The sequence below is a fragment of the Paramormyrops kingsleyae genome, chromosome 4 (genome assembly GCF_048594095.1).
Source record: "Paramormyrops kingsleyae isolate MSU_618 chromosome 4, PKINGS_0.4, whole genome shotgun sequence".
Lineage (NCBI taxonomy): Eukaryota > Metazoa > Chordata > Actinopteri > Osteoglossiformes > Mormyridae > Paramormyrops > Paramormyrops kingsleyae.
The window spans coordinates 32,049,128-32,069,452 of NC_132800.1; the positions used below are offsets into that span (position 1 = coordinate 32,049,128).

The 20,325-nt window shown below is 45.3% G+C and overlaps 1 protein-coding gene across 6 annotated transcripts in view; it reads left to right on the top strand.

Moving 5' to 3' along the window:
• The first annotated feature begins 4,216 nt into the window (after window positions 1-4,216).
• Window positions 4,217-20,325, top strand: part of efr3a (EFR3 homolog A (S. cerevisiae)) — a 70,600-nt gene continuing 54,491 nt past the window's right edge. Inside the window, exons 1-2 of one of the 6 annotated variants that reach the window (XM_072711161.1) lie at window positions 4,217-4,432; window positions 4,790-4,957. In XM_072711161.1, the coding sequence (XP_072567262.1) occupies window positions 4,948-4,957 (10 nt within the window). In that variant the 5' untranslated portion in view covers window positions 4,217-4,432; window positions 4,790-4,947. Of the gene's footprint in view, window positions 4,433-4,471; window positions 4,658-4,789; window positions 4,958-18,344; window positions 18,364-19,414; window positions 19,681-20,325 lie in introns of those variants that run through there. The other 5 variants (XM_072711162.1, XM_072711163.1, XM_072711164.1 and 2 more) reach the window with 5 other exon arrangements.

Genomic DNA, 20,325 nt, shown 5'->3' on the forward strand with positions numbered 1-20,325 from the left:
ACAAGTACTCAGATAACAAAATGCAATCAGTACATTGTTTAAAAATCTGCATCAATGCATTTGTGTGCATGTTTGCAGCAGTGCATGTTAAATGCGACACTCATGCTGCTTTCTCCTTACACCTGCAGGGTTTCCTCTCTTCAGTCCCCCCCCCCCCCCCCCCCGGTTTATATCCTGGAACACATCCTGGAACATTGGCTGTACCCCCAAACTGATACACCTGTCCCCCAATATTCATGTGAGCTTTTATCTTAATATACCGAAAACACTTCACGTGTGACAGAGCTAATTGATTATCTATTTTTAGCCTTATGACTATATTTTTACGCACACAAAAAAAGATCAACACTGCATCTAATTTCATGAATGAACATAAAATAATCTCTTTGGTATACCCAGTAAGAATGTGTGGTGTTTTCTGCTTAAACAAAAATAACGTTAAACGATTCCGCCATGCAGTAACAGCCGATGAAAGATCTGATGTCTTTCCGCTAGCCATTGTTTAAATGAATGCAGTGACATGGTATACAATGATGTCCACCAGGGAAACAATATGGTTAGGGAATTTCAAGATCACACATCGAGGTAACTAATCTAACACGCTGATAATACGTGCGGAAAAAAAAGAAACAGTGGGTGGCAATTTACACAATCAGTCTTTCCACGGAGAACGGAGAGAGCGGCAGCATCTCTAATGAATATAACAATAGGACGATCGACAGCATATTCCACACACTGACATCTAATCTTTGGTACAACCTTTGATATCTTTCACCGCAATCGACTCACGGATCAATTTTAATCAGTCGGCCCAGGAGAGCCGAGCGATCCTAGATGGAGAGACGGTGAAATAAACGTCCGGCCGTTGTCGTAGTAGCCTGTTGCCGTGAGACAAAGGAGGTAAAAATCAGAGCCAGGGAGCGACAAATCCAATTAACGTCTTTGGCTTCTCTGTGGACAACGGTGAGGCGGCCTCCTTCTGTGCGCTGTACAGAATGCACCACGCAGAGATTCTGGGAGGGCACGGCAGAGCCAGCGGGCACGGTTTAATCTGGGGACAAGCTAATATGCCATTCACCCTGTAGTTTGGCATGGGTGTCAGCGACCGGGGTTGTATGACCAGATGTTGCCGGCGTCTCGGGCAGGACGGGGGCTTTTAATCACGAATAAGTCCCGAGAACCTGACAGCGAGGTCCCCAGGAGCTCGAAAGCAGAGGATTCAGCTAATAGGAATGCTGCATCTTACGGTTATTGTGGCAGGGGATTGTTTACCCTTGGACATTCGGTTTGGAGGTTAGATGGCCTATATAGTCAATTACACCTTTAAATAACCACTATTTTACATTTGATTGCTACTGGGCGGGGCACTGTTTACTGAAGATAGCAATCAGGGGGCCTCTCAGATTGGTTCAATAGTGACGCAGTGGTATCGTCCCCCACCAGAAGGTCATTCAGCATCAGCGTCGCCGCTCTACATGCGTTGACCTTACACAGCAACTGTCGTTGGTTCATCATATCTCACATCACTACTCAACCTATTTATTTTTTTGAGGAATTCTAGCAGTTTTTAAATTTATTTTGAAACTCTGCATGGAAAACATTTTGCACAGAAGAACCGTTTTCCTCGGTCTAGCGATCCAAGTAAACAATCGACATCTGTGCCTACACTGCACATCTTGTCCCACTCAGCGACTGGATCTATTGCACTACGTGTTCAAAACTATCCTATTTTTTCCATAAAAAAAACTCGGCTTGCCTTATATGCATTCAAATGCGCAAACACATTTCAAACGCTCACAGGATACCATGCCTTAATGCTGCCTGCTTCTCCTCACTCTGAGCAAACTCTAGGTGTCCTCAAGTGGTTCCTTTTCCACAAGCATTTTTCACCAAGATTAGATTATGTCCACAGTGGGCTTTGCCAAGGGGCCATAAATAGGTGAGAAAAAAACATCAACTAAGGCCAACAGCTTGGAACGGAGCGGTAAGGATTCGACAAATTGTCAGTTGATTCCCTTTTCCCCTGTTGAGATCAAAGACTGTTAGAGGGATACATACTGGTTGCACTATTTTTATGTTATTTATTCAATTGTGTTGTCTATTGCAGCGTTTACTAATCCGGTCCTGGGGACCTATAGCCGGTCCATGTTTTTGCTCCCTCCATGCTCCATGCCAGACAGTCCATGTTTTTGCTCCCTACCAGACAGTCCATGTTTTTGCTCCCTGCCAGACAGTCCATGTTTTTGCTCCCTCCCACTCCCTGCCAGACAGTCCATGTTTTTGCTCCCTCCGAGCACCATGCCAGACAGTCCATGTTTTTGCTCCCTGCCAGCCAGTCCATGTTTTTGCTCCCTCCCAGCTCCCTGCCAGACAGTCCATGTTTTTGCTCCCTGCCAGACAGTCCATGTTTTTGCTCCCTCTCTGCTCCCTGCCAGACAGTCCATGTTTTTGCTCCCTGCCAGACAGTCCAAGTTTTTGCTCCCTCTCTGCTCCCTGCCAGACAGTCCATGTTTTTGCTCCCTGCCAGACAGTCCATGTTTTTGCTCCCTCCCAGCTCCTGAGAACTGGATTAGGAAACACTGATCTATTGTATTACTATTACTATATGTATGATGCTTGCAATAGGAGAGCTTGCTACCTCATTTCGTTCTGCATGTGCACAGTGAGAACAAAGCTGACACTGACGCATGCAGAGGGCAGTTTGTCTGCAAACACAGATTCTGCACTGGCAGGAAAACCTCAAGCTTATCACCTTACAGGCCATGCAAGCGGATGGAAAAGGCTTCTACTCATCGCCATCTCAGAAGCCGGCCCGAGTTCCTCCCCATCCAGGAAGGAGCATGCTGAGCTGGCTGCTATTATTTCACTGGTATCGTGAGTCATTAAAGGAAAGGTTAGCCGTTTAGGTCATTACTCTGCTGGACGGCTAGGTTTTCAGATCACAGGTGGAGTGCTGAAGCAATATTGCTGAGCTATTTCTTTGTTTTCACCCGTCACAGAAACACAAACAGAAACATGCGATCCATTTATTGTGGACTGGTTGTCAAGCGCATCTGAGCGTGAATCGGACTTTGTTTCAGCGGGTGCCCACTGAGGCTGATGTAGTGAAGCTGGCACACTTTCAGAGAAGCAAGCCCTGCAGCCACCCGAGTCAATTAATGCACTAAAATGCACGCATGCAGCAGTAATTCCTGCGATCTTTATCAGGCAGTGTGCATTTTGCAAGCAGGTGAATACATACTGTGTAATACATACTCCAAAAATGTCTCAACTGCCAAATCTCTCAGGGCTTTTTTTTGTTGTTCTTTTTTGCCATGTTGCCTGCCAGTTCCAGCGAGAGTGACATTAATTACCTAATGTTGTTTTTTTTGGCACTTATTTCCCAGTGATATGACTAAACACACCTCAGTGGTGTCTGCTGTAATTGTAAGCATTTCTCCCACAACTCTTTCCTACAGGAATACACACACAAAAAACTAGATTAAAAAAAGACCCAAGTCTCCCAAGCCCTTAAACTAAAAGAGCTGTGTAAGATACACTAATCAGACTCCATTAATTCCCTCTCGTTTTTGCTCTCCTGCATTCCAACTGTATAGTGCGTATGAGCAACCGTGTGGATCGGATTAAGGGGAATACAATCTCCTTAGAGAATTTATTACTTAACTTTGAATCCGGCAAAGGCATTTTAACCCCCATGTTTGGTTTATATCATTCTGCGCCCCCCCCGCACCCTTAATCTTCTCCTTCCCACAGATGGACTATTTAGAAACATCATTCCATTGTCTTTCACTGATTAGCCTATTAGGAATGCAAAGGGCCATTTTTAAGTGTGGGAAGTGCAGAGTACACTGTCTTCTGTTACACTGAATCTTTATAGTGTACTAAAAGGAACTTCTGACTCTAGAGAGACCATGCAGAGCCCACGCGGACAGAGACGATGCTGATTACCCCAAATGCGCAATCTCATATTAAAAAAAAGACAGCTCGACCAAATCTCCTTATTTTGTGGCATACGGTGTGGACCACTCACGCATTTCTAAGGCAATTTCACCAATGTTGCACATTATGGTTTCAGTTCATGCACGTGGTTTCCGCAGATATATTATAAATTGACATAAATATTATGTATCTGAATATTATTATTTGCAAGCTGCAACGCCGCGACCTGCAGGTCCACGGCCCCAGTAGGAGGGACCGATCGCCGTAGCCGCACTTCCTTATTTAACTGCGGGATTGACAAGTACTGACATCAGCGGAAGAGAGCACCCTTTAGTCTCCGCCGGCTACCTTTCCCGGCCCTCCTGTTAACTTTTACGGCGCAGGCCAGCGGACCACCGCCGTCCCTTCGGAAAGCGCGAGGACCGGCGCGCGGCTGCCCCGGGGGCGAACGTGAGCGCGACACCCCGCGACACGGACGTGGAGCGGCACGAAGGTAAAGCAGCCGCTTCCGCGTCGCGCGCGCCGATGTGGGGCGCAGTTTTAGGGCAGGGAAGCTGGGCTCCGAAGGGGTTAACCCAGCATTTACCGACGAGGCGCCGGTAGAAAAAAGAAAAAAAACAACCATAGCTACTTTTAAATATCAGTCAAAGTCTCGCTTAAAGATAACGTTTTAACTTTAAAAGCAAACGAACGCTACCTCGGCTAAACCGGCTCGCAGGTCAGTGTCCTACATGTCAGTTCAGGTGATTGGGGCGACACGTTGAACTGCACTTAGCAGACATTACATAAGGCTGCCTTTTAACTAAATGTGTATTTATGTTTTTTTTTCCTTCCTCGTTTTATACCGCAGTGTCCTTAGAAGGTCCCTACCTCCTCCACCGCGAAACCATGAAGTGACGAAAAGCGTCGGCAGCCCCGGGATATCTCTGCACACGGTCTAAGAGAAAAAAAAAACACCCCGACGGTCTCCCAAAGCCGAGGCGATCTCTCGGCCCCGTTTCCCGGAGGATGCCAGCCGGTAAGCGGCGTCTCTCCCCCTTTCTGCCATATTTCTCCATGCTAAATTAGCCGGTTAGCTAATGCGTTTGACTGCTAATCGGGAGGGAGTGCAGAGGGGGGCGGGGGTGACCCCCAAGCACGACAAACCGAGACCTAAATGAGCCATTTTTGCCTAAAATGTGATGAATACTTATTTTCTGTTTATTTTAACTAAGTCGTGGTTGACATTGTGATTGGCGTGCTGCAGGGGTTAAAATTACCTGCACAGCGCTGCCGCTTTCGAGTTAATTCCACCGCAGCAAACAGCCAGTCGCCGCGAAAAAACGCAAACGGACCGAGGATATATTATTCATTTTAAACGATAAAAACCCGTGTAACAAGTTTTAACATGTGTCCTGGTCGGATTAACTAGATTTACAGCGCAGCTGTTAAAACGGTTAAATCCGGTTCCCACGCACTGTTGGATAAATGACATTTATTGCGTTGCTTTTCTGTTTTAAAACAGACCGCCGTTTATAATGTTGTAAGCTGAATAAACACGAGAGGCACCAGTTCCTGTTATGTGTGTTTGTTTTGCTGCAAAACGTTGAGTTAGGAAAACAGAAATCATCCCTCGGGAGTGCGTGTTTGCCTGTTGCGTGATGTTTGACAAAGCGGGTTTGGAAGCACGCTGACCCGGCCGGTGCTTTGCTTTGCCGGGTCTGTTGTGTGTTTGCCGTGCAGAACCGATCATAATGGGTTTACTAAGGTACTTGGTACATTGAGGCCCAGAGTGCGTAAGCATTCTCTGGTGGATGCAGCAATCCCGCCCCGCTCCCATAGCTGAACCACAGTGTGACGTTCAGCTGATTAAATGTAGGTCACAGTAAAGTTAATCTCGGTCAGCTAGACCCCAGAGAGAACAGGCTGGAGATCCAGGGCCTCAGCTGACCTTGCAGGAAGGGCTTTCACTTTCCTGATTTTGGTGCAGTACTGAACTGATGTGCATACAAATTTTTATATGAAAATGCAACAATTGACTGCATAATACTGTAGTAGTGGCATGTCTTTTAATTGGATTAAGAGTCTGTTTTTTAATGTCCCGTAGCCTAAAATTGGTTTGATCATTGGGGCCTAAAACTTGCTTGGGTGTTGTGGTATTGACGTGTTTCTGTAAGAAGGCCATCACATGTGGGGAAGTGGAATTTGACTGCCCTTCCTGTGTGCAAGGGGATTCTCTGTAAGCTCTTTAGTATTTGGTGCTACTGGTTTTAATATCATTGAATATTAATGCACACTTGGGCTCCAGTTTGGAGGAGCAGAGTTTGGCATCACTCGTAAGGTATGCGGGACTTTTAATGAAATTTTCACACCCACAGAGGAAAGGACAGGGATTTTCGGGGAGCCATATGCATGTTGGATGCACTCCCAAGGAGCTGAAGCAGTGTTTGATACATCAGTGTGTTGCCCTTGATCAGCGGGGAAAGGAGAAGAGGCCAGATAGCAGTGTTTTGTCACATGATGTATGTGACATTGCTTCTCTTCGTGAAAGTTGCATCACGATAATGTCAAGCCACAATGGTTCATTGCTCTTTACTGACAGTTTTGATTGGCTACTTGTTGAAGATTTAAAAATTATTTTAGTGCTGTTCATATAGTAGGAGATTATTTTGGCGGGTGAGCTGTCCTGGGTTTGGGGCTTTGGTGCGAAAGTGATGCAAGTTGCAGACACAGGCATAAAGTTTGTGATCCCTCCAATAATCAGAAATGGCCAATACAACCCCCCCCCCCCTCCATAATTTTGCTGTCATGATGAACGGGTGGGGACCTCGCCCCTTGTTCAGTCCAAAGTTACACCATTGTGTGTAGACTACCTATGGTTTGGAATTGACTGCCAGAATCAGAATCACAATTATAGAGAGAAATACACCCATTTTTCTTCACAGAAATGGACTTTCAATTTTCTGTCATTATGTAAAAATATATATTGCAGTTTAAGCTGTAAATGGAGATTTTTTTTGTTTGTAATTGTTTTTTTCCACCAGTACATGACAGCTGTCTCAGTTGGGCACCTTTTTATTGGCTTATGTATGCTGAATTTTCTTTCTTGCAGTTTTTTTTAGTAGCCAGATTTATGAGAGACAATTTAGGTTGTTTAAAATATACTAGTGAGAAAAGTGAATTGCTTCCTATCGCATAAGCTGTGTAATTGTTGATTGTTTGATAAACTGGGGAGAGCTAAATTGTGTTGTTTTGATGTAATGATTAATCCTTTTCCTCTAACATCTGATTTATTGTCTTCTGAGTAGGAATATATAATGCTACATTCTCACAGAATAATTATAATATCCATAAAGAGCTGGGCTTATTTCAGTGCGTGCTAGTGTTTTTGTGCTATCTGCAAGCTGTGAATATATATCCATCCATCCATTGTCCAACCCGCTTATCCTACTGGGTCGCGGGGGGTCCGGAGCCTGTCCCGGAAGCAACGGGCACGAGGCAGGGAACAACCCTGGATGGGGGTCCAGCCCATTGCGGGGCGCGCACACACACACACCAGTCACTCACACATGCACACCTAAGGGCAATTTAGCAACGCCAATTAGCCTCAGCATGTCTTTGGACTGTGGGGGGAAACCGCAGTACCCAGAGGAATCCCCACGATGACGCGGGGAGAACATGCAAACTCCACACACATGTGATCCAGGCGGAGACTCGAACCCAGGTCCCAGAGGTGTGAGGGGGTGCTAACCACTGCACCACCATGCCGCCCCTGAATATATATTTATTTTAATAAACAATAATACATTTGTGTGCTATGTGTGGGGCAATTAAGCCATTAGAAAAAGCTTTGTATGACTGCCTTATACAGTACTTCCCAGTAGTCACATGAGCTGTTAATCTTCCCTTTAATCAATGGGGAGGACTAAAAGCTTACTAACACTTGTGAAAGTCTAGGTGTGTTGTGGTGTTTGGATTGGATCAACAGTGTTGTTCATCATGAATTAAGGCTGGGCGATTTAGTCACCCATCCTACATTTCCCTTAGTATTTTTTTAAAATGTACCACAGATGCTATTCCAATGACTGTTCACCTCTGAATAGATTTCTTCAGTTGGAATAAATGTTTCCCTGTTATCTCTCTCTTAAATAAGAAGACATGTTGCAAGCAGGCCTTTGGCAATGCTGCCTGTTTGTGTGCTAGTTTTGTTTGCTTTAGTCTGGTCAAGCCCAGGTGAACAAGGCCGCATTTCTGCCCTAATTACGGTGAGAAGCGCTCTGTATAGTTACCCATAATCCTCGGCGCTGGCGTCTGCTCATTGGCTGGCTGCGACCTAGGGGGGTTTCTCTTTCCGAGCCAGTGCTCTTCAGCTTTCTGTCTTCCCACAAGAGCCACCTCACCATAACCTCGAGTGAGCTTTCTCAGTCCTGATTTAAAAAAAAATTTTTTCTTCAATGTTTTATTGTTGCTTTTGGGCTGTTAGAAATAAACACTAAATGCTCTCGACTCGGAAAATCTCCCTGTTACAGAAGGGAAAAATCACTTTGGGTCACAGTCGTCAGGTGAGAGGAGGGCACATGGTACCCGTAGCTGCTTCTCAGAGCCCCTGTTTACTGTCATTCTGCCCTCCTGGGGCAGGAGTGTCATGCTGCTTCTCAGAGTTCTTAAAAATTATCGTTTTTTTTTTCACACTTTTCAGGAAAAAAAAAAAAGAATCAATCTCCAGCATAGATGTGATGAATCAAATTGTTCTATGACAATGTTGCTTATCTTTCTCAAGATAAATGTTAAAAAAAAAAATGGTGCCACTTTACAGTAAGGCTACGCATATAAAGAGTTTATGAATGGTTTATAATCTGGTTATTAGGTTGTAATGCTTTGCAAATTATTAATAGACAGTTTAAATCAAGTTATAAGTGTTCTTTCTGTTAATGAGTTGCTCCCATTTGCAAGTGGCAAATGGGAGCCTTATTGTAAAGTGGCACTGAAAACACTTTGCTTTATATGTTTAGAAAAACTACTGGAACTTTTATACATTGCTTTTTGAATTTTTATTTTCTAAATCTTTGTGGAAGTTGAGTTTTTATTTTTTTATTTTTTTTTTAAATCTCTTGTGAGATTGGTGTACTCATATTTTGGGGGTAAGACTTGTCATTAATGTTTTTTTTTTCCTGTTCTCCGTTCCCTGGTTTAAAGCTTCAGCTCAGGCCTTTAGAGATTGTTGGGGAGAATTCCTGCTGTCCTCTGAACTAAGGCTCTGCCGCATCTTTCCATTGTTCTGCCTTTGTTTGTTTTCAACCCAGCGTGGGAGTTCTCTCCTGTGTCACTTGTAACACACGCCATTGATCAATTGCCTTTGTTCCTACCTCACTGTACAAAACTTTTTCAATAAGATATTTTTAACATCTCCTGCACCGGATCCTTCTCTGGTCTTGGAGATGCAGAATCCGGAAATGTGTCATAGCACGACCGAGACACCAGGCAGTTTTTAAATGGCTGAAGATACTGTACAGTAAAAGAGGCATTCAAATCTTCCGTCAGTTTGCTGACATACCACTCGACCACAGGCTTTACCTGCTTGGTATAAGTCCGTTGGTTGGCTGGCTGTCTGGGGCTGGCTGTGGTCGTGATCCATGCCTTCTGACATGGCCTCGTGCGTAGCTCTTCCTCTGCTCATTAGATGGCATCAAGCCGTGAGGACTCCCGCAGTCGCTGCTGGTTCACGCCGGCACGCTGCGAGTACGCCCACGGGTCCGGGTCGTCTGTTCGGGGCCTGCCGGGGGCTCGTGATCTTGCCAGGTACGCGTCGGCACGCCATTCACAGAGCGGCTGCGCTGGCTCTGGTGGAGCAGCAGCATGCGGTAATGCCTTCTCTCTGGTGTCCACCCCTCTCACTGCTGCTCCCTGTGGTGTGGTGTTTCGGGTGGGGTGGCGGCGATTGTGGGTACGTGGCTCTTGGTGCCCTGTGTGGCACCAGCCAGATCTGTAAAATAACGCCTCTCTGTGTTTAACAGTCCCTGGGAGTTTTGGCCTCAGGTCGCCTCTTCTGACTGCTTATTCTCTCCTTATTTGTAACCTTTTGCCCGGTATCCTTTAATATTCTTGGCTTTGCTGCGTATGCAGTTTCGCAATTCTTGCATGCTTTTTTTCCCCCCAGTTAATTTTATCTCGTTTCTTTTGAACGTCCCACAGTTTATAGCTTTTCCTCTGTCCAGATCTTTCCTAATACACATGCTTGTTCCTCTAGATGCCGCTGTGACGAGAGTGGGTTTTGGGGACGGTGTCAGCTCTGTCATCCTTCATGCAAAACTTGGTCCCCCCCCCCCCCCCCCCATTACCAGATGCCAGCCAGCAGGCATCTGTTTAACCTACCGCTACGGATGAAGCTCTGTCGTCCTTTTGCCATCAGCCAGATATGCGTAAATGTGTTCCTAACAACATTAACAGATCCAGAGGTAATAAACATACTTCTCCATTGTCTGCCAGCGCTTGACGTGCGTGGATACAATCTGACGTCACTGGCGGTTACCTCTCTGTGGAGGCCAGCAGCAGGTTTTGATGCATGCGCCTGTCCACCGCGGTGCCGTAGGCTGGAAAATGCAGCTCTCACCTTGATGCCGCTTAGCGTCTGGCTGATCGATTTTGTGTAATACTTTTATTTTAACATTGAAGGAATGTCTGGTCCACTTGCTATGGGGTTCATGGTTCATGGAGTAGAATCTTCTTCCTGGTTCTTAAGGGGGCATCAGAAGTAGCTGTGTGTGGGGTCACTCGTGTGGCTTCTTTAAGATGTCATCCATCCGTCTTTCAACCTCTTATCTTGTACAGGACCAGTGGGAACCTGGAGTCTATCCCAGTAAGCACTGGGCACAAGCCTAGGGACACCCTGGCCAGAACACGTACATGCCAGCTACTGGTAACTTACACCGCTTTTCCAGTGCCAACAGAAATGGAGCTGAACTGGAAAGAGACGGTTTTCCACTGTAAATTATCTGAGCTGCACCTGACCCATACCTGCGCTGACATGGTCCTGCTTACTAGCAGTCTGACTAAATCGAACTGGTGTTGTTCCCCCCCCATCTGATTGGTCGAAGTGCACGGAGATACCGATGCTTCGTGCATAGATTATATGAAGGATAGAAGGGGGCGTTCTGTATATTATTCATTATTAATAGTATTGCACATTGCAATGTATTGATCCATTCCTGATGACTTGGAACTTGATAATTTCCACTCTCCCATTTGCAGAAGTACTATAGGATGCATGTAATAGATTTGTAATGCAAATTTAAACTAGCGAATGCTATTTCTGCTAGCGGTTGATGCTAACATGAAACGGCGATTCTCACAGATGTGCTAGTGGAGATTAGCACACAGTGAATCATGACGTACCTCATGTAAATGGTAAATAAGTCTCTCTTGACTTTAAGTTGCTGTCACTTCCAAACCCGACCACGCCTTTACTGAGCCGACCCTTCTGCAGTGGAACCGTGATGTATAACTAGTGTCTTTGCAGTTCCTGTATGCCAGTGTAAAAGCGCCATTTGAGACCAGTTCACCTGCCGGTATTTTAAATGTGGAGAACATGCAGTATCTCCACACATGCAGAGTGGGTGGGACTTGAACCCCCAATCCTAGGGGTGTGAGACTGTTTGGCTCTCCTGTTAGCCTATTGATTAAATGTTCTGCTTCTGTTTTCACTTCACCTTCGCTGCCTGTGTATGTGAGCGGCGTTCTTGGTGAATGTGATTCTCAGTGTGGATGTTATTCAGCTTCAGTGCCGCTTGCTCCATTTATAAACCCGTTAGACACACCGTATCATGGCTTTGTTTACGGGCCGTTTGATGTCGGCCCATCTGAAAGGCCCTTCTTGTGAACCCCCCGGGGCCGTGCCAAGGCTTCCCATAAGCTGACCCCTCCAGGGAATTGCACATAAATGCCTTTAATCATCGGTGCTGTTTGGCCTTGATGCATCCAGAACTAGCCTGAATGTAGTAGCGCCCTTTTAGGGGGACAGTAGGTATGATTGCAAGAGCCTCCGCTGAAGAAGGCTGGGATGATCCAGATGGATCTGACGGTTCCATAATGCCGTGGTTATGAAATTTTCAAAATGGAGGCTCCCCTCGACTGTCCTCTTTGTAATTAATGTAAAAGTTTTGATGCAAATGACCTCTGTGTCCCTCATTTCATGCTGCGACTGACTGCTATTCCTGATTAAGGTAATTCTAAACTTCGCCTGCCTCCCTGATAACACTGCCCTGGAATTCGATGTCCCCTCTCTCGTGGGTGGTAAACTTGGGGGGGGGGCTAAGATCGATCTGCGGGGTGAGAAAACAGGGCTGCGATCCTCTGAATGTCCTCTTATTGACCTGATGTCAATTGAAAAGCATCATGCTAATTAACATGAGATGCTAAATTTATACACAATGCTATAAAAATGAAGACTGTTATACTCAGGGGAAGGACAGGTGGGTTTTAGCATGAAATGCTACCATTCAGTAATAGAGTAAAACATTTACGAGAGGAAAGGAAATCTAGTATGAATTGGACGCCTAATTAACGGCCCTTATAAACTGCCATTCTGGATGTTCGAGCAGACCTTAAATCAATAACGGGCCCTTTAAGTCTTATTTGGCATGATCCGTTGTTTAGCATGATCATTATCAGGCAAAGATGATTACATGTAAAATAAATTATGCCCTGAGGGTTTGGCTTGGGAGGAGCATGAAAGAATGAATGGGTAAAGCACTGGAAATTGAAGGACAGCTAACTGTATTGGGTGAGTTTCCCGTAGGGCGCTTTACGGGGTGTTTGTCAAGAGCGGCCGCGATTCTATGCGGCTGTCTCTCCAGCAGGAGGCGGCGTGACAGTTTGCCGTATCTTGGCAACGGATAGCCCCCCCCCCCAAAAAAAAACAACTTGCTAAGTTCTGCTTCGGAGCAGCCCCACAGAGATTGACCCAGTTCCATGAATTATGATAGCATAAGGCCGTAAATATGATAAATTCCAGCTAAATCCACAGGAGTATGCTTTTCACTGGGCATTTGCCACATTCTTGCTTGCTGTGGCTGTATTCAGAGGCAAGCCACCTACGTCTAGAGGGACATCACAAGATCTAGATGGTGATTAGAACTAATTAGTATACCAACTAATTGAGTTGGTCATTGATAATTAAGTCGGTTCCAGAAGCAAGGCTTGTTGCCTGGATGAAAGAAGTGACATTTACAGGCCGTGAGTCTAGGTTGTTATGTTGCGTGTATTTTGTTTTTTGGTAAGCCTCATTCATGTGTAGCAATAGACAAGGCTGCATTCGCAGTCTTTGGAAAAAATGGCGCCCTCTATCGAGGGAGACTAAAAGGCCATTCCTGCCACCTTGTAAATAAATGAGCCATCAGCCTGCCTGGTATTTCTGCCTGTACAGCACAGCAGTGCAACGAAGCAAATGAAAGGCTTTGGCATTTTAATGTTCTCACACGGCTCTCGACTCGGTCCGCAATAAAGCAAATTGACGGCCCAGCCCTTTAATATCGGTGATGAATCTTTATTTTCCCCGCATAGGACCTGATCCTAAAACATGTTCTGCTTAGCTATTTCAAGGATGGATTCCCATTTCGAGTGACTGTTGCAAGTAGCGAGAGCAATAATGATTCCTGATAGGGCTGTTTTTGTTATGCAGGTTTGCTGTAAAATGAGATGGTTTGTGGTGTTTTGGAATTATGTCAAAAACTGCTTTGACCCTTAGCTTAGTCTTCATAAGTCTGTATCTGCGATTTACTCGCATCCCTGAAGTAGATGCAAAGCTTAGAATTAATCCCCCCCACCCATAAAATAATAATAAATTTGTCTCGTGCTTCTGTTGGGACTGGCCACCGTGGGTTGGATGTATTATTGAAGGTGACTTTGTCGCTGTGCATCTAAAAGTGCTTGTTTTGTAAGATGACATCTCAGCAGGGAAGATTCCGCTGCTCCATTTTTATCTCTCATTTCTCTATTGTTTTTTTTTTTATATAGCGCAGCCAAATGTTTGTCTGACTTGTTCTGTTTCTCTCTTGATTTATTTTCTGTCTGTCTTCCTATCTACTAGAGCTTGATATTGATTGTTTTCCTTCTTTCCTGCTTTCTTACATGCTGCTATTCCTCTAAATTTAGGTGTTTGAAAAATCTTTATTCAAACATGTGCGTTCTTGTTAATGCTGCCCTTTTTCTCCTGGGCTGAAAATCGAATGCCACACAGTCCTCCTTCCTCTGACTCGTTTGTGCTCGCTGACAAGTTTCCCAAAGCTCACGTACGATTGTCTGCAATTTTTATCGTGCTGTGAAAGGTGCGTCTCACGCCGCCGCATCCCAAACCTTTGCCGACAAGTAGGAATGTTTGCGATGCCGTGTTCAGCCAGCAAAATGATTTGCTGCCATCCGTGCCAATCGGCTTCGAGTGCGTCGCTGGCCTTTTATGTGTGTTCGACGTGGTTTAAGCCTGGACCGGCTCTGAAATCTGAGACGGTTTTATTGCAGTGAAGGCCGGCAAAACTGAAACACGGGCAAACAGGAAGAGGAACTTTAACAACACCCTTGCGTCAAAGCGTCATTATGAATACATCTGTAGAGGAACCTTCCTTGCTGCTTCCTCTGTTCTTTTGCGAGTTCCACAGTTTGCTCATTGAATAATGAAAGCCTGTCAAACTGCAGCCATTAAAATGTGCGGAATGAGGGCCCTTGTCTTCACTCTGGCCATCTCTGAAAATGACACGATGTCTGTCCTTGTGAATGGAGGCTGACGACTTGGACAAACCGTGTTACCGTGGAGCAGGCCGCAGGCAGGCTACCAGTGACATTCTCGATAGCAGGAACAAGGATCCATTTATGTCCAAAAATACTGTATTTAAAATGGCTGCCTTCTAAGGAACCTTTTGAATTTGTTTCTACTTTAACACTGTCCTATAAGAGGTGTCAATCTGTTCCTCCCACATCCAATAATTCTCCATGTTAGCCATTTTCCAGGACTTTAAAAGGAGCATCTGCTTACTGAGTGGTATAGTGATTCATTCAGTAGATTGGCAGGGGGGGGAGAAATTAAGCTTTTGAGCTCAAATTTTGGAACTGTTGGTGTAATGGAAAATGCCAAAAGGTAGCCTAGTTGATAACGGGCAGGCATCGATCGGCCTTGACTCGGAGGCCTGAAGAATAAGCGGTTCATGCTAACATTATTACCCATCCCATGGTGCAACTGGTTGGACTTCACACAGCTAAGGTAAAGCTATTTCTAGGCTTCTGGCTGCCATAATTTTGCTGCCGTTGGAGTTGAGAGCTGAAGGATGGAGAATCAATCTGCTGGGTAGATTAATTGGACCCCGCGGTTTCACGGTGTGCCGTGTGGTCATCATAAAATGTTTTGTTGCCAGCGAGAAATATCCTTCATGGTTTATTAATGACTTTTCAAGCATCCCTGCAAAGTCAACCCCCCCCCCACTGCCCTTTTGGAATTTAATTGCCCACCACATGAAGCTGAAGTAATCTTTCACCGTCGACTGTTGATGCGTCTGTTGCGAGCAGGCCATGGCTGGAGAGGTGGCAGATGTGTGGGCTTTCCTGGCTGAAGGTAGGCATATGCTGTTTTGTGAAATGACAGGATGTCTGGTTCTGGGTACCGGCTGAGATGAAGCACCCTACTGAAGGGAGGAGGAGTTGACTTGGGAAGCAGTATGCGTGTCTGGTTGTTGGGCGATTGGTGTAAATGTTGAATCTGAGTGTAGTTCTGTTGGATGTATTTATTTGAGTGATTGAACGTCGTCTTTTCCTTTGGGTGCCTGGTTGTTTTGCTCTCCAGCTGTGGGTCGCTTTCGGATAGGTCTCAGGAAGGGGTTGTTGTGGTGGTCCAGTATCAAATAGGTAGATTTGGCGGAGATCGGATGGGAACGCAGATCCCTGTCCCTCATTGAATGGGTAGCGGCCGCCGCCCGTTCCGGCATGGAAGCAGCTGGCGCGGGGACTGCAAACCATCTGTCCTTACTCAAGTCTACTGGGGACAACGGGAAGGGTGTCCTCCTCTTTGGTGTCATTGGCCCAACCTTCGCTATGGAAACCGCCTCCTCGCCCCCTCTGGAGAGCCGCTGGGGTGACCGTTCTCCGTGTCCGTTCCCGGCCAGCAAAGGAGAGAGGTCCGATAGGGAAGCTCATGCTATGCCGTTTACGGACTTTATTATCTCCGGCTGACGGCGCCTGCTGGAAGTCATTAATGGCTCCATTAGGTTTTCTACTGCCTGAGTCAAACTGCAAATTGCAAGTTCTTCCTTTGCAGGACTTCAGTCGCCGCAGAAACAAACAAATGTCAAGATGACTATGGTCTTAAACTGGTTTTAGTGTTAAAAGATAAGGCATCTCTAAAATCATGGATGACTTGGAGAACTTTCTTGGAGTAACCTGAAACTATGCGTTTGAATTACCTTAAGGGTCAGCTTTGCTGGGTTTCAAGTAAGCTAAGTTTGCTAGACGATCTCATAAAGAACTGTAACCTTTTTTCCTCAGCATCTTCCATAATCTAGTTCTAAAAATTAGACCTGACATACAAAACGCAGTTCATTTTGATTAAGTGTGTTTTGCCCGGTGACTTTTAACCTCATGGATACTGGAAAACTGTTGCTATAGGATTTCTTTGTTAGACATTTTGAAGAACTTTTTTTATCATGTTTGTAACCTTGATTCCTTGTGGGACCTTGACGCCTCCAGCCAAAGCATTACGTATCGCTCAGAAACGGGACCTTTCTCAGGGGGTGTAAGGCAGGGGTGGAATAACGATGCCGGATTAGATATCGGAAACACTGGGCTTCTGCCTCTGTGCGATGAAGGCGTAGGTGGCCAGGGGATGGATGATGGGAAGGGTCTTGCATCTTCAATGCAACCTCGGCACTTTCGTTGATCTTATAGATTAGATCCAGCCCTCTTTTCAAAGCCAGTTCTATATATATGGGCGTAGGGCTGGACGAGGAGATTAGGCTGTCTGACGGGGAAGGACATTTCAAGGACGCTTCAATCCATATTTTCATCTGCTTCATTGTTCCCTCTGTGAACCACAAGGGATTAACTCCCTCTAAGCACCAAATTCCGCTAAATTTAAACGGGATAGAAAAAAAGCGTCTAAAAATACCGTGTGGTGCACCATGTGGTTTTGAAGATGCGAGCCCTTCGAGGTTCATGATTCCCAGGGTTGTGTAAGTGGGAGGCTGGTATGTCTGTGAGAGCCAAACTGTCATTTTACCATGAATGTCAAACTATGAATAAAGTGTCATTTTACTGTTGTTGCCTGATGAAGCTGCAGCAGTCTGTAGCCCAGCCAAAATTGATTGTCCTGCTTTCTTTAAGTGGTAAGACACTCTGATTCCAGCACAGCTGTATTGATTTGAATGTGATTTCATCTTATCATATATGTGTGTGTGTGTGTGTGTGTGTGTGTGTGTGTGTGTGTTTTTTGTGTATAAAATATGTATGTACTGATACATGGATAAATTGAATTTATTCAGTGGCACATTAATTGCTATTTAATGACTCAAATACAAATTTTGTTTCCTGGTTCCTTCCTTAGTTGTGAGGCTGTTTATTTATAAATGGTGAGATCTGTTGGTTTTATATTTCACCGGGAAGCAATTATTTAGATAAAAATGTACTGGCCATGCCTTCCACCCCAGAAATCCGTCATCTGCAGCTGTGCCATGAAGTCGAAGTTGTTTACTGTCCTAATGAGTGTGGCTAGACTGGGGCGCGTTCCCCCCGCTTTACCCTCACTGGCATAAAGGAAGTCGTCTCACTTTGCTAATTAGGCCTAACAGGATAAGCGGGGGTGCTGCTCTGTGGCATATCTTTAGTGGGAAAACAGTTCTTTTCTGATAAAGGGGGATTTGGCTGAATTTCTGGATAACGCGCTCATGAAACCGAGATGGGACCTTATCTTCTGTGTTATTGCCTTCTGGTTAACGTCGGACGCTTGAGGGTCCCCTTCCTGTGTCTGTCTGAGATCCTTTTAGATTAGCTGCTGTTCTAAACCCCGTTCATGTTGTGAGCTTCACATGAGTTTAAAAAAACTAAACTAGAGCAGTTTTCCATTTATAACATTATTGCTGTTTGTGTAAATATATCATTCAGGATGCGTGTCATTTGTCGTGCCCAAAACACGCAAATATGTGTGTCCGCAGACGCGCGCACACACACACACACACACACACACACACACACACAGTCTTATGTGACCTGTGAAGTCCCGGAATTAATATAACATGTGATCCCCGGTGAAGCATGGAGATGACCATTCCCTTTGCCTGAAAGCTCTTAATCATCCCAGGGGGTGGGCGGGGGAGGGCGGGGTAGCCTTTCTTCCCTGTGGACACAGTGTCCTCTTGAAGCCGGGGTACATTTTGGTGCTGTGCGGTAACGTTCCTGAGCTTGGCATGTGGACAGGTAGGAGTCTTACATGTGATCAGTGTTTGGTATCTTGACCACCTCATTAATAGCAATGCGAAGTGGTTCTCATCTGACCAGCTTGGTTAACTAAAGATTAACTAAAAATGAAGTCTTTTATTTATTTAAACCAGGTTTTTTGGTACCTTTTCTTATATTCCATCTTCCTCCTTCTGCAAGTCTTGCTGTTCCCTCCTCCTCCCTCCTAACTCCAGATGTTCTCTTGGCTGATGTCCATGTCCAGCAAGTCCGAGGAGCTGCAGAGGGCTGGGAACAGCTGTGATAAACTGACCCAATCGAAATCTGCTCCTGTCTCCTTGCTTGTGACGAACCTTCACATCTGTAGCTTGTTGGGCTGGGTGAATAAGTGTTTGCATTGCAGTTTAGTGTCTAAGACATTTTCCTGGGAAGGATGCTCAAGTTTCTGAACCTCATAAGTAACTCAGGAAGACACGAGGGGGTGGGGTAGAGCTTTGGTGGGCAGCACCCAGACGATTTTCTGATTTAACTGCCTGAGATTCAAATGGTTTGTAGGTTAATTTGCTTGACATGGGATGTTGACATGAAGATCCATTTTGCTCGTTTTAAATACGGCAGATATTTGACTGCCGGAATATTGTGTATCTATTTTTGAACCAACGGTTGCTAAGCTTGTGTCGCACGCCTAACCCTTATTAAATGCGGACAAGCCGCGTTTCCTGAATGTCGCCGTCTCTTTTGCAAGCAGATTGTGTTGCTGTTGTGGGATTGATAAATGATGCAGAAAGAAGGCATTATCAACCAGGAAACCCGACTCCTGCCATCTTGTGTGCACCTTCAGCTGTCATTGTGGTGTAACCCTTTGCTTTGCTCGTAAGAGAGGCGACCTAAGCGATTTTTCTTTTTTCGAAACTGGCCCCTCTGCTTAGCATTTTGCTGGTCCAGTAACGATATTTGACGGAAATCTGACATGGCCTCTTTCCAGTTAATCACTCTGGGCTTGTCCTTCCTCATGTGAGCAGATATCTCGATGTGATATTCTATAAGGCCACCTGATACACATCCGCCAAAGTTGGGTGACGGAAACGGCCACTCTAACGGCCGGTTGATTAGAGGCGTTGGCATAGCTGCCGTCTGTCTTTTGCGCCGGCTGAGGCGGTTGGCTGCTGGGGAGAATGGGGTGGGTATCCACCTTAGGTTGAGGACACCAAAGGGTAGGAATAATCTTTTGTCCCTTTTGGAGAGACACCATGAGAAGATACATGCAGGTCCCTCTCTCTGAGGCCGATGGAGTCTTCAGATACAGCCGGACACGGAGACGAACGTTTTTCAGTTTTGGTAGGTTGGCTGCTTATTCACTATAGGGAACCAAGTGTTGAATGACTTTCTCCTCTTGCATTTCAAGTCTACCGTTTCCAGTTGTTGTGCATGAGGTCCCCAAAGATATGGAATCTTTTGTGTCAGAGTTCTGGGATGTACCGGATGCGTATCTGGAATGGAAATATAAACTTCTCCGGAGGGGCTTGTGTTTGTATTATTGATCTTATCGCTGCAGTGGTGGAATTCTAGAAGATGATTGTCAGTGTGAAGCTGTCAGTGTGCATTTCTCATTGGCTCAAGTTTTTTTTTTTTTTTTTTTTTTTTTGCCGAGTCAAAGAAATGAAATACAGAGTAGTATTATCAAAAGGTTTCTGACTGGGTATAAAGGTACAAGCTGAACAGGCAGAGTTTTTGATTATTTTTTTTTTGCCTCTGCATATTCTGGCTGTGATCTTTTTTTTTTTGAGAAATGATTAGTTGTAGAATCAGAGCTGCTTAGTGATTCTCAAAAAGGTTGGCTAATCCTCTTGCTATTTTCTGATCACTATCTAACTACTTTACATACTCTTCTAATACTTTTGCATCCAACCTTTCTAGTCAGCAGCTTTTGAATATCAGAGATCTGTATATCGGCACATATCTGGAACGGTACCCCTGGGTTCC